This window comes from Rhipicephalus sanguineus, unplaced genomic scaffold (genome assembly GCF_013339695.2).
Source record: "Rhipicephalus sanguineus isolate Rsan-2018 unplaced genomic scaffold, BIME_Rsan_1.4 Seq239, whole genome shotgun sequence".
Lineage (NCBI taxonomy): Eukaryota > Metazoa > Arthropoda > Arachnida > Ixodida > Ixodidae > Rhipicephalus > Rhipicephalus sanguineus.
Window position 1 is genome coordinate 157,571 of NW_023614840.1, and position 13,794 is coordinate 171,364.

The 13,794-nt window shown below is 43.7% G+C and overlaps 1 protein-coding gene across 1 annotated transcript in view; it reads left to right on the forward strand.

The window, feature by feature from the left end:
* Positions 1–13,794, forward strand: part of LOC119376826 (exocyst complex component 5-like) — an 88,880-nt gene that overhangs the window by 39,096 nt on the left and 35,990 nt on the right. Inside the window, 5 exon segments of the mRNA XM_049411491.1 lie at positions 965–1,103; positions 12,251–12,295; positions 12,362–12,423; positions 12,500–12,518; positions 12,658–12,692. Coding sequence (XP_049267448.1) covers positions 965–1,103; positions 12,251–12,295; positions 12,362–12,423; positions 12,500–12,518; positions 12,658–12,692 — 300 coding nt within the window.

Below are 13,794 nucleotides of genomic sequence, written 5' to 3' on the forward strand. Positions count from 1 at the left end.
GACTGTGGCAATGAGTTTGCAAACTCAAATAGTTTTTTCCGTGCAACTTGTGTGGCTATTGAAAAGTCTTCTGTGACGGTAACATCAATACCTTTAAACTTTGCTCGCTGAAAAAGAACTTGTTGCCGAAGCTTAAAAACGGCTCAATTTGACAATGACAGGTCTACACCTGTTTTCTTGGTAGCTGCCACCTAACCTATGCGCACGCTCAATACATCATCAGTTATGTTCGGGTCGACATGTTGCGTCAGAAGGCTTACAATTTTTTCCTCGGTTGTATCCACGATTCCTTAGCGTCCGGGATACCATGAAAGATTGGGTTATCACGACGTGCCCTGTCTTCAATGTCGTCAAGGCGTGACCTCATGACAGTGCTTGCTTGCTTGAAGGTTTTCACGGCCTCTTCTGCTAGATTGAGCCGTTCTTTTACATTATCGATTGTGTCACATTGGGCCTCGATTTTCAATATTCGCGTATTCATTGCGACAAACTTTTCTTCGAAAGACTTCTGCGCTGTTGCGACATTAGAGATATCAACTTGGCCCTGGGCTAGCCTACCCGTCTCAGCTTTAGTTCTCTTAACATCGGTAGCACTTCTTTTTGCCATTTATCGGGACCGGGGTTGCTTTCAACATCTCCGCGACACAGCAGCTTAGAAAGTGCATGAACATATTCATCATACGCGGTACATAGTGCGTGGGGGCACGGGAAAAGCAAAGTACATCTATTGCTAGTGCGCTTAGCGAACAGGGAACATTTGTTATGCTGCCACTTTCAATTGGCTGACATCCTGACCAAATATTTCAATAAAAGTGCATTTGCAAGGCAATAAATTTTGGTCAGTTTTCATTCCCTTTTATGATTGCTTATGTGTTTGAAAGTCGTGCCGTGTTTGCCATTTTGTGCACTTGCATGCATGTTCCATCAATTTGCATGGCATGTCAGACAGTGTCTCGTTTTCTAGGTTTGAGAAGGCACGTTTCAAGATTGCACAGAAGTACAATGAGATTGAGAAGGCCCTGATTGCCGAATTTGTGCGAGCACATCATGAGGGTGACAAGGAGACCATGAGGCAAGTGGCGGCTGTTCTGTCCCACTTTAGGGTACGTGCTTTTCTTTTCCCATTTCTCAAGATATGACATGCATAATGGTTGCAGTCCAGCAGTGCAGGCCCGAGGGTTGCAGGGACACACGTTATTGTGACACTTGATTCATTAGAAAAACTAGGTCAATCCACACACATGGCATGGTTTCATAAGTCGTTATAATAATGTTTGCCATAAAATATTACCATCAATTTGCATGGATCTTAGAAACAGCAGGGGGGAGTTATTGGTAGAGTTCGCAGAACGCAATAACTGAGGGATTATGAATAACATCTACCGAAAACGGGAGAACTGGAGGTAGACATGGAGGAGCCCTAATGGCGACAATAAATAAGAAATAGACTGCATACTGTACGCACACACTGGCACTGTGCAGTATGTGGAAGTTCTTGGCAAAGTACGATGTAGTGACCATAGGTGGTATGGTCTCGAAGTGGCCTACACTTGAAGAAATGGAAAAAACTAGTATACAAGAAGCCAATCAGTCAGTTAGCGTTAAGAGGCAAAGTAAAGGAATTTGGGATCGCGCTCCAGAACAGATACTCGCCTCCAACTGAGGACGCCTACCTTAGCATTGATGCAGTGAGCGATAATGTGACAAGTATCATTATGGCAATAGAAATCCAAGGTAGAATCCTTAGACAGGACACTGGCAAGCTCTGCCAGGAAATGAAAAAAAAATCGTCAAGAAACATCAAAGCATGAAAGCCTCGAACCCAACTGACAAAGTAGAACTGGCAGAGCTTTTGAAGTTAAGCAACAAGTGTAATAGCACGTTCACGCTAGCAGCAAGCTGCCGTAAGGCGTGGTACCGTAGAACATCTGCCACTGCCACCCACGTGAGAGCTGTCCAATGTGCATGGCAAGCTTTGCCGGCGAGGCATTTGCGCCTCTGAAAAACATGGCTGCACTGCCAAAAACAGTCGTTGTCCACCTCGAATCTTATCAAGTGGCCCCCGTGCGCTCTGTAGCTTGTAAGCTCCGAACTGATGCTTCCATTCGCTTTAGATTAATGTCCTGAAGCTTCGACAGCAAACCATTCGTGACGATTCGGCACCGTTAGCCATACTCAAATAATCGATGCTGTAGGCTTAGCAAGACGGGTGCTTCCGAAATCTCACAGGACATAGATTACACGTTTGTTAGTTGTTTCTAAGCCTCCATAGCTGGCGCCACTTGACCTGGCACCAGCTTGGGGAACGTTATTTGATTTTATGCTACGCTTTTTTGAATACCAGACAGACTCAAATGTTGTATTGACTGCTGGAACCATGTCTGGCAACAACACGGACGACATCCGCACTTCTAACGTGAACACCGCGGAGCAAGAATTCGCAAGCAGCTAGAAATAATCTGCAGCAGACGCAGACGACACGGCGCACTGTTGTAGCTCCTCCTTCGCTGATTGGCCATGTCGCTCTCTGGCATCTGGAGAGTGTCGCGAAAATGGGTCTCGAACCCATTCTCTGAACGGCAAAGAACGGCTGACGTGCGTGAGCAAAAGAGATTGCGCACGGCGGCCTAAGAATGGCAAATGGCGCACAGCGAGCCACCGTGCTGCTAGCGTGAGAGGGCCATACGGTAGCTCACATGGCAAGGTATAACATGGAGGGAATTGAGCACGCTCTAAAGAACGGACAAAGCCTAAAAGCAGTGAAGAGAAAACTAGGCATAAACAAAAACCAGATGTATACACTAAGATATGAGAAAGGCACTGTCGCTACCAATGTGGATAAGGTAGAAAGTAGCTGAGGATTTCTGCAAAGAACTGTACAGTAGCCGGACAGTGAGGACAATATGGAAGAAGAAATGGTAGCCCAGAGGAATCGGACATCCCACCAGTAACGACAAGGCTGTGAGGGAATACAAAGAGGCAAGGCTGCTGGTGAGGATTAGGTAACATCAGATCTGTTGAAAACGGTGGACAGATTGTTCTAGAAAAACTGGCCACCCTATATACAAAGTGTCTCTTGACTGTGAGCATGCCAAAATATCGGAAGCATGGTAACATCACCTTAATCCATAACGAAGGATGTCAAGGACTTGAAAGTTACAGGCCGATCATCGTACTTTCCAAGGCCTACAAGCTGTTTACAATGGTAATAGCGAATGGAATTAGGGGCCAATCAACCAGAGGACCGAACAGGATTTCGTACAGGCTACTCGAAAAGAGACCATGTTTACACCATCAATAGGGTGATAGAGAAATGCACGGAATATAACCAACCCTTTATAGAGCCTTCATAGTTACGAGGAAGATTTTGATTTGGTCGAAACCTCGGCAGTCATGCAGGCATTACGGAATCGATGTGTAGACAAACCATATATAAACATACTGGAAGAAATCGTCAGTGGTCCAACAGTCACCGTAGTCCATTATAAAGAAAGTTCCAGTGAAGAAGGGTGTGAGGCAGGAGATATGATCTCTCGGTGCTATTCACAGGGCGTTTACTGGAGGTACTCAGAGCCTGGATTAGGAAGAGTTAGTGGAGAATACCTTAGTCACTGATGACATTGCCTTGTTTTGTAATCAGGGGATGAATTGCAAAGCAGGATTACTGAATTGGGCTGGTAAAGCAGAATGGTGGGTCTGAAAATAATATGCAGAAAGCGAAAGTAATGTTCAACTGTCCCGGAAGAGAACAACGCTTTGCGATAGGCAGTGAGGCACTGGAAGTTGTAAAGTCTAGTTAGAGCAGGTATTGACCATAGGTCCGAGACTGAAGTAACTAGAAGAATAGGAATGGGGTGGAATTAGTGATGCAGAACTATCGATGGTACTATCGATACTATCGATAGCTGACTCACTATCGAACTATCGATGGTGAAAATACTATCGATAGCGCTATCGATAGTAAAAAATTCGATGGTACTATCGATAGTATAAAATCAACAGCGCGGACTCACTGCAGAATAAACTTGGTTCCCCGCGCGCGTACATACTAGTAGAGCCGGAGGAGCAGGCTGAAGGGCAAGAAAGTTGACATGCTTGTGTTCTTCACCTGATTGCTTTGCGGACACATGATCATAAAGTCAAACTGTTCAGCTGTAGCGGATAGAAGACGTTACACTTGGTGGGACTGCGCGGCTTCAAATTGATATTGCATTTTAGGATTTCAAAATAAGAAAAATATCAAGAAGTAATTGTAAGGTGTAACTGGTTGCTTTCGAATACGAATTTATCGATTTTATTTTCCGCCATATCACTGCGGAAATAATTAATTTCTCTGCCAAAAATGCTCATAAATTAAGCGAAGGAGTAGGCTATCGCAACTATTATGGCAATATAGCCGGCCAGCAACCGCATCATTATTCACACCACTATCGAAAATATTGTCTCGTGGTTGTGACGATGAGAAATGCTGCAGCAAGACTGGGAAATAAGGAAATCTTTATTTGGGCGAACTTGTGCCCAGAAAATCAAAACTCAAAATACAAGCGATACATGCTGCGCACTGATAGCGGCGGGAGCAGTCGTCAGCCGTTGAGTAATCTGATCATCGATGGAACGCGTTGTCCTTTATACAGCAGTCATCAAACCTTTCAGCGTTATCGCTGGTGCTCGCGCAAGCTCTCCAATAAACTTGACTATTTGCCTCCGGCGCGTAATCTTAACTGAATGATCTCAAGCAATTGTGAAGCTTCTCAAAGATTACGGCACGGTCTGCGTCAAACGTTGCTAACAGTCTTTGTGGGTGAAACCCGAATACGTCAAAACAAAGCAATGAATGCGCGTGGCAGTAATATCGCTATAGTAATATTAACGATGGTACTACCGATTGCACTATCGATAGTTTGTCGATAGTAGCACTATCGATAGTTTGTTTACACTATCGATAGTTTCAAAGAAACTATTGATACTATCGATAGTCAATTTACCGATAGTTCTGCATCACTAGGTGGAATGCATCTGTCACACATTCTTTGATCAGGAATTGTAGTTTACCAATATCCCTTAAGAGCAAAGTATATAACAGCTGCATCTTACTGATACTTTGCTATGCGGCAGAAACCTGGAGTTTTATGAAAAGGGTTCAACTTAAGTTGAGGTTGACACAGTGATGCGTGGAATTGAACAGTTAAATAGCGCGAACTTCAGGGACGAAAGACAGGAGAATGCAACACACACAAGCGCTAACTTCCAACTGAATTTTATTAAAGAAAACACATGAATATAAAGGGTTTTTGGGTTCATTGCAAGATAGTGGCATGTGATTTATTAATTTTTTTTCTTCTATGGAACTGGTGTTGTGCATTTAGAGAGGTGAATCTTATCACTTAGGGTGAATGTGGTTACGTGGACGTGAAGCTGCACAGGCGCGGTGTTACCCTTTATATTCATGTGTTTTCTTTAATAAAATTCAGTTGGAAGATAGCGCTTGTGTGTGTCGCATTCTCCTGTCTTTCGTCCCTGAAGTTTGCACTATTTAACTGTTAAAATGGAGTACCAACTAGCCCAACACGCACCTTGCTAAGATCCATGGATATATGAAGCCTTTGCCATCCATGTTGCAGATCAGCTCCTTATCGGTAGCACTAACAGACTGAGAGATTAAATATCTCTGTAGTTGAGCGTACTTTGACAAATCGGGGCATCTGCGCATGGGCTAGAAAAATCTTCTCCCTCTCCTCCTGTCTTTCCCCTTTCCAGAATGCATATATATTTGTGCAGCAAAATTAAGCAAAAAATAAATAAAATAAATAAATGAGGGACAAGAAGAGAGCAGAGTAGGTCAGGAAACAAATTGGTATTAAGGACGTCTTACTCGAAATCAAGAAGAAGAAATGGGCAGGGCATGTAGCGCGTAGGCAAGATTGCCGCTGGTCATTAAAAGTAGCAGACTGGATTCCAAGAGAAGGCAAGCATGTGAACGAGATTAAGAAGTTTGCGTGGATAACGTGGCCACAGCAAGCACGGAACTGGGTGAACGATGGGAGAGCCTTTGCCCTGCGGTGGGTGCAGTCAGGGCAATTTGGACCACCGTGGTGGCGCAGTGGCTACAGTACCTGGCTGCTGACGCAATTCGATCCTGTGGTCTAAATCAAAACAAACAACGATTTATTTAAACTATGACTCATACGGCATGGTTGGCACAGGGACATGGGGTGTGAGGCGGTGACCATGATCTCGCAGTTGGCCACGCGGGTGGCATCGTCCATGCTTCTTGGCGGCCAAGGCACCTCTCCCCTGGGCAGCGCGCAGGCTTAAAGCGTGCAGGTGGGCCACATGCACCGCCACTGTGCAGCACGTGATGCTATCTCTAGATAGCCGTTATGCGTGGTTCCCACAGGGTGTACTATGCAAGCAAGCCATGTGATGTTTCACTGAGGAGAGCACACAAAGAGCACGCAACCCCGTGAAACTGTGCACAGCAAAGTTTTTCCTAAGAGTTTGAACCTGTATATGAGTGACAGTTTGGAACTTGTTTCTGCCCTTGCACACATACAGCAGTGACCATCATAGCAATACTGCTAATGAATCAACCACAAAGTCTATCTACGTCTAAAGCCAGAGTCCTTTCAGAATGTATCTACTTTGTAGATCATGAGATGAACTTGGAGGAAGTATAATGGACGATCGGCGCCCTTACTGCCATGCCTTGTTGCATCAACTATTACAAGAACTTGCACAAGCTGACTTAAGCATCTAATGCCTGAAAAGCCTCACCTAAATTTCTGCTGTTCTCAGCTGCTTGGCCATTGCTGACCATCTGTCCTGTGCGCTATGTGGCCTGTCCGTTTTATTCCTCCTTAATGTCAAATAGTGGACACCTGTTTTTTCTCTGATCAGCACCGCTTGATACCTATCATTTTCTTTTCCATAGCAGACTGCGTATACTCTTAACCTCTTCCCAAGTGTCTCTGTTATTCTACAACATGAACGAGGCTGAGACAGGAGAAGAAAGAGATGACACCGTGAGGCGAAAAATGTGCCGTTTCAATGGGATGAGGTTTTTCTCATGTGTTTAATGTGGTTGGCTGGAATTTGCATTGGTTCTAAGGTTGCCCCTATTTGCAGTGATCAATATCTTAAGGGATGCCTTACATGGTTGTGTTTTTAACATATTTGTTAGACGCATGATTACTTGCTTTTTTGTAGTTGTGACAACCTTTAATCTATCGTCACCTCAGTGAGCGAACAATTTTAAGGTAAGGGAGGAGGGCTGACGTTTACTGACGAAAGAATCATATCAGAGTAGCACAATAAGTTTCCTTGGCGCTTCAGGAAAACCACATGTGTTGGCAATGCTTCATTCATTCATTTTTATTTCTTTAAAGACGGGTAAATGTTACGTAAAGGGTGGGTACAAGTGATATGTTTGTCGCAGTGATCACTGTGAGTTGAAGTTGCAGTTGATATGCGGGGCATGACCAGCACGATGAGATATCTGAGCCGCAGCATGAGGAATAATGTAAGAAGAGCAATTAAGTGATGAGTGAAAGACCCGTGACATCAGGAAAGTGTTTCAATTATGCCCCGCTGTGAGGGATGGTGTGATATGAATATCCTTTTATCTTCGAAACAGTGCTAAACTTTTATCCAATCATTTAAAGTTGTAAAAGATGGAATCTCCATGTCGTGCCTTGAGTTTTCTTTCACCAAAGTGGGTGTGCATGAAATGAGTGCCAACTTTGATTCACAGTTTGTGCGTCTTTTAGAGGTATGTGATCCTTATGTAGCTGTAGGTACCGGCACTGCACATTTTAAGAAGTCCATTACTTTGGCAAGTTTAAAGATGGTTGATGTAGGTATACCTTACATACATTCCTTATCACCTATGCAAAAGAAATTGGAAAGTAGATACAGTGTTAACGTTGCTTTCATGGCCACCACCGAGCTACGTAAGATATGCACCGAGAAAGAATGAGCAGGTTAAGGACAGACTGGAGAATAGGTCGGCAAACTCACTCGTGAGTCGACTCACTCAGACTCAGATCGGCCCGTGAGTCTGAGTGTGAGTGAGTCCGGCTGAGTAATATGTTGGTGAGGTTGAGTCCGAGCGAGTCTGGTTGAGAAAAAGTTTAGGGAGTCTGAGTCCAAGTTAGTCGGTTGAGGAAAATTTTGGTTAGTATGAGTTCGAGTGAGCCCTCAGAGCAGAATATATATTTGTTGAGTGAGCCTGAGTGAGCTCCAACTTTTTGCCGACCTATGGACTGGAGACATTAGTATTGTAAAACTAATGTCTCTGTGTTTTGTAAAACTAATGTAACAGACATTAGTTTTGTAAAAGACACTGTTGGACACCAGGAAGTGGAGCTAAAGTAGGGAACGTCTTGTTTATTTACACTAGGATAAAAGCTAAAAAAAAAGGAATGCGGGCACTTGCCTAGGTCCATGCTCACTTGTTGCTTGGAATAGACAATTTGAATTGTTGCTGGGAACCAGTGCGCCCAACAAAGCATTTTATTGAATCACTTGTTGCTTCTTTGTCTTCCCTGCTCTGCCGAGCATGATATCTTATAGCTCCTGGCCGAGCAATTTCCTAGGGCTTGCTTCTTTCCAAGTCTATTATTTCTGAAGTATCGAACTTGTCCAACAGATTCCACTTGGTACAACATCAGTGCTAGTGTCCACGATATGGTGCCACCAGAAGTGTGCACTTTGCAGCAACAAACTTTTTCGTTGCTGCCCGAAGTATATCTGTGCAGTGTGCATGCGCTATAGCATGTGCATATTGCACAGATATTTTTAACTTCTGTGACTTCTCCCATCTTCCAAAATGGTCTTGGTGAGTTGAATTCCTTTATCACTATGATGCTCCCTCTCTTCACCTATTCTGTGCTTGTAGTTTCATTGAAGGGATAGTGAATAAAAATAAGAAAAATAATAATGAAAGCATTGGTATTCCACTCGGAAGTTGCAACTTTCTGATCTTGACTATTTTTTAACAGTTGGCCATATTTTTGTGAGGAGCTGCGCGTTGACAGTCGTGACGTCAAGTGCAAGAGCAGCAGCAGGGTTTTCCTGCCCTTTCTCCACCTCTCCTTTACATCCTTCCACAAAGGCGCTGAGTGCCCCACCCGGGAGCATTCTGTACTGGTTCTAGGAGCTGTAGTGGACACAGAGTGGGTTGAGACATACGGGCAATGGCTGGAATGGTTAGCATGCCCGTTTCTGGCAGTTTAAACCTGACCTCTTATAGTTCACGGCATGGCTGCTAGACCTGGCATTTTGCGAAAAATGCATTAAATTGTTTTCCTCCAGTTTCTGCATGAAAACAAGGTTGTGTCAACCAATTTTAGCACCCAAGGTTTCAATTGAGCTAAAAGTTTCAGAGGCGAAAGTTTTGTTCGGTATCACGAACTAAGTTCTTGGAGGTGCTCTCATCGCCACGCAGTCCAGGAACCGTTTTTAACACTTGTTTCCTAGTAGGGTACACACTTGGGCTGGTTGGTTCATGATTACCATCATTATTTGTGTTTCCATCTCCATTGAAGCATTTTGCATGACAACACTGACTCTTTAGACGCTGTGCTCGAACAATCTGGAGGAAGCATCGACAATCTTTGGCATAGGAGGAAATGACTTGGCGTAAACGGAGTTGGTTCGGAGGTTTATGCATACGCAAATGTTTATCAGTTGTAAATTTATCATGGCTTCAACTTGAATGAGCGTGGTTGAAAGTTCTTCATAGTTAAAGAAGTGATTTCCCAGTGTTTTTTCAATGTAGATTTCACAGATCTAATTAGTCTATCCTAAAATACTCCACACTAGGGAGCTTGTTCAGTAATAAATTGCCAAACAATCCTGAGACTTTCGAAATACGATTGTTCTTTCTCTGATTTTGTTAACTCATTAAGTTGCTGGATCTCCCTCGAGACCTTTCTAGGTCTTGCATTGTCAGAATATACAATCTTACAAATGCCTCGTTGGGCCACAAAGAATTGTCGTAAGTAAGATTGGTAACAAGCTCCAGATGATGGTGAGTATGTAACACTTTTTCAATGTTTCTCCATCATCTTGGTGTAGAAGAAGTCCGGTAAAATCAACACCACTGGCTTTAAAAGGGCTGAAAACGGTCTGCTGTCAAAAACGCAAAAGGCTTCGAGTGTCACTTGCAGGAATATCACTGGTGCATTTCTGAATTACCTTTTTTTTTACCTGCCTGGTCCTCAGTACCCAGAATCTTTCTCTTAGTTTCGTCAAGAGAAACCCGAGGCAAGCATGTCTTGACCAACTGTCTGAATGTGTCTGAAGGAGGAAGCAGAATAGGGTGCTTGGAACTTTCCTGGAGGTTGCTGAAGTCGACCTCCCAAGCGAAAGGAGTCCCAATTTTGTTATGATAAGGGCTGAACTAATAGAGTGTAATGTCAATTTAGTTGATATCTGGTCCAAATACTTTATCTTGTGTTCAACGTATCCAGTAAATTTCAGCCTCTTGTACTTCAGTTGCATTCAGAGGTCCTTTTTTTCTGGCGTCTCTGTGTCAACAATTTCTAGCAAATTGCTGTATCCACTTAGTTGCACGTATCAGTCAATTATAAGAGCTGGAATGTTCTGTACAACATAGGTGGTTTGTGCAGCAGACGACGCGCACCTTTCAAAATGTGCACGTGACCTGCAGCAAGGTTGGCAAGCACGGCCGACACAGCACCAGTGCCAAGAAGTTGTCGATGTGCATGACACAGACGCCAACATTCGGCCAACTTATCAGCAGACCGTGCCACAGATAGGGAACACTGACAGCAGCGAGTTGCCACTATGTTCATGATTTAGTGCTGACATAACCAGTCTCTCCAACCAGCGCGATTGGCTGCTAAGCAAAAACATCACACCGAAATGCGATTGCTGCAACAGCTTACTTATTATCATGTTCCACATACTCTAAAAGTGTTTCCAAAGTTAAAATGCACCACAGGGGACTCTCGGTAAATGGAAATTCCTTTAACATAATTCCTGCTTAATAGAACGACAACTATTTAGCGCAAAAGCAAGACGAAGACAAAAGGTACAAAACATAGCGCTCGTCTTCGTGTACCTTTTGTCTTCGTCTTGTTTTGCGTTATAATAATTGTCATGACCTACCAACTAGCCCAAGCCGCTACTCTTCTAAATAGAACGACTGTCTTTAGTATGATTGTTTTCGTACCTGAATGTTTCAACCCGGCTCTTCTCTCAGTAAACAGAACTCCTGTTGAACGGAACATATTTCCTGGTCCCTTCAGGTTCCGTTTAATGAGAATCTACTGTATTTGCCAGCCCTTGCCATCCGTCCACATGGAGTTTGAGCAGGTGTAGATTTCATTCAGCGATCAAGATTGGCTATGCTGTAGGCCTAGCACAGTGAGCAGTCGATCGTGTTCATACACTACCAGGGAAGTAATTGCAACTAAGTAGAACAAAGTAAGCCACTCTTGTAATTAAGGTGTGGTCATGCCAACTTCTAGTGAACTGTTAGTTAATGCGGTGGCACACAAGAACAGCGACACGGCCTCGATGCCGCATTGCCAGCATGTTCGGTAAGTCACCGTATGTTCTTGTTCGAAGGCTGCCAGTTGCAAGTTTCAGCAAATTTTATTTAATCTCTTGAGGTAGTCACATTGATCGGTTGTTTGTTAAATCCTTTGTGGTTTGGGAAAACGTGCTTACGTCTTGCTTTGGTGCTTTACCTCCAACTCTAGTTGCTATTTCAGAAATCCGTCAAGTTATGGTTTTGTTCATTCCTCCTAACATCTCCCCTCTTCTACTGCGGGAGTTGACGCCATCACTCGTGATTTCTCCTTGCAGTTTTTTTCCCTACTCTTGCAGTGAAGTCGCCCGTATTTGTGACCTACTGGGTTCATGCTGTTTTCATTGCTCATTCAACAACCTTGTCATCATGCCAGGTGTTTGGACATACCCTTTCAGTTTATATCTTATATTCAGTTTTATCGTGACACATGCTATCCTTTCATTGAGGATGATGATGATTGGTGCCTTGCCCGTTGCAGTAGGTGATCAGACAGAAAATCCGGCTTTGGTAGAATAAAGGTTCAAGTCACTGAGATGAGGTATTCCCCAAGAAAAAAAAAGTTACGTACAATTGCTGTGGGGGTTGTTTTCAGTAACGGTCTACGGAAGCATTTGTTTGCAGGTGGGTTCTTTGTGGAATGAAGTGTATCTCTAGTGTGTGGTCACTGAAAGTGCCTTTCTTTTTCATTAGGGCTATGCAAACTGCATTGACACATTTATTGACGAGAGCCAAATGGTAAGGAAGAGAGCAGCCCGTCTGGGTGACATGATTGTTTAACCAATCTTAATCTTAACTCTGCAGGGTGCATTCATGAAGAAGGATATGTTCTCAAACATAGTGCCTCTTTGTGAACGGAGTGAGCAGTAATTGAAGAGGTCTTACAAACCCGGAGCAAGTAATGTGCAAGTTTGTGTCCACATCTACAATGGAAAGCTGCAGGTCACACTCCTTTTTTTGTGTTTGTCTCCATTTTACACTTAGGTTTCAATAAGAATCCACATTATGCATGCCTTCTGAAGAAATGTCCAAATAAAAGGGAAGCTGATTGTTTTTCCAGGAATACATTCAGTCAAACCTAAGTGACCGTAGTGACCCAGAAATATCTTCGGACCTTGTATGAGCTTTACTCAAAGTAGAATATTCAAGGACTCCTCTCACTTTCTCTTGAGTACTTGATGCTGTGTCTCACCTATGTGTGAAAGCTAATAATATTCATGGGAACATACATGACACAAAACTGGGGGATCTTGAGCCACCTTTCCAAGTGATCACCCCTCAGTATTAAAGTTTGTCACCTCACAAATCGATTGCCACAAAAATTTCTCGAATCCGTCAAGAACAAGCAGAGGGATTTGTTGCACGTTTAGGTGCTTTCTCTCTTCCCTCGTCCCAACGAGCGTGCTGGAAGCTACGCAGGAATGATGGGAAAAAGATTACATGGGCGCATGTAATGAAACTTGATTGCCCTCTCCCATTGTGGTTCCTCTATACTGTGTAATGTTAGCAGACTATGGAGTGTGGCGCGTAGCGGCACCCCATGGCAAGAAGTACGTTTGATCTAAACACCGCTCTTGATCTGTATCGGCTATTGGCCAATAGCATGCTATCTGTTGTTGACATCAAACAGTGGGCACCTGCAGTTCCAGAGAGTAAGCACAGATCGCTGTAGGAAAAGGGGGCACCGGAGAAATGGCAGCTTCGTGCTTCCTTTCTAAACTCTCCTTGCTGTGCACAAGATTTGGCCAAGCTGTTCATAGCAGTGTCTGCTTTCTGCAGGACGAAAGTTGTTTGTATTAAAAAAATGATTTCCCAGTGTTTTCTTCAAACCCAAGGGGTGGTTCATGACTCCTTTAAAGTCAAAAGTCAGCTGTAAAGAGACAATTTATTGGACTTCTATAGCACTCTTGAGCAATGGCTTCAAGGCCGCAATTTCAACGTTGCAGCCTTGAAGAATACAAGACCGCCTGTTGAAATGTCGGCTCTAGCGGCGCCCACGTTCAAGAATTTGTCATCCTTTCAAGAAGATATGGACGCACTTGTCATCGTAATTGACATGCCTAGAAATTTTGTGGGTGCACTTCACCCCTTTGCAGCTGTAACTTGGGCTATTGGGGTCTGTTACTGATTGCCAGATTCTTTTTTTTCCCTGCTTGTAATCAAACCAAATCAAACATTTATTTTGCATGCGAGTATGGTTACATTGTGAAGGATATCCAGAAGAGGGCCCCAAGGTC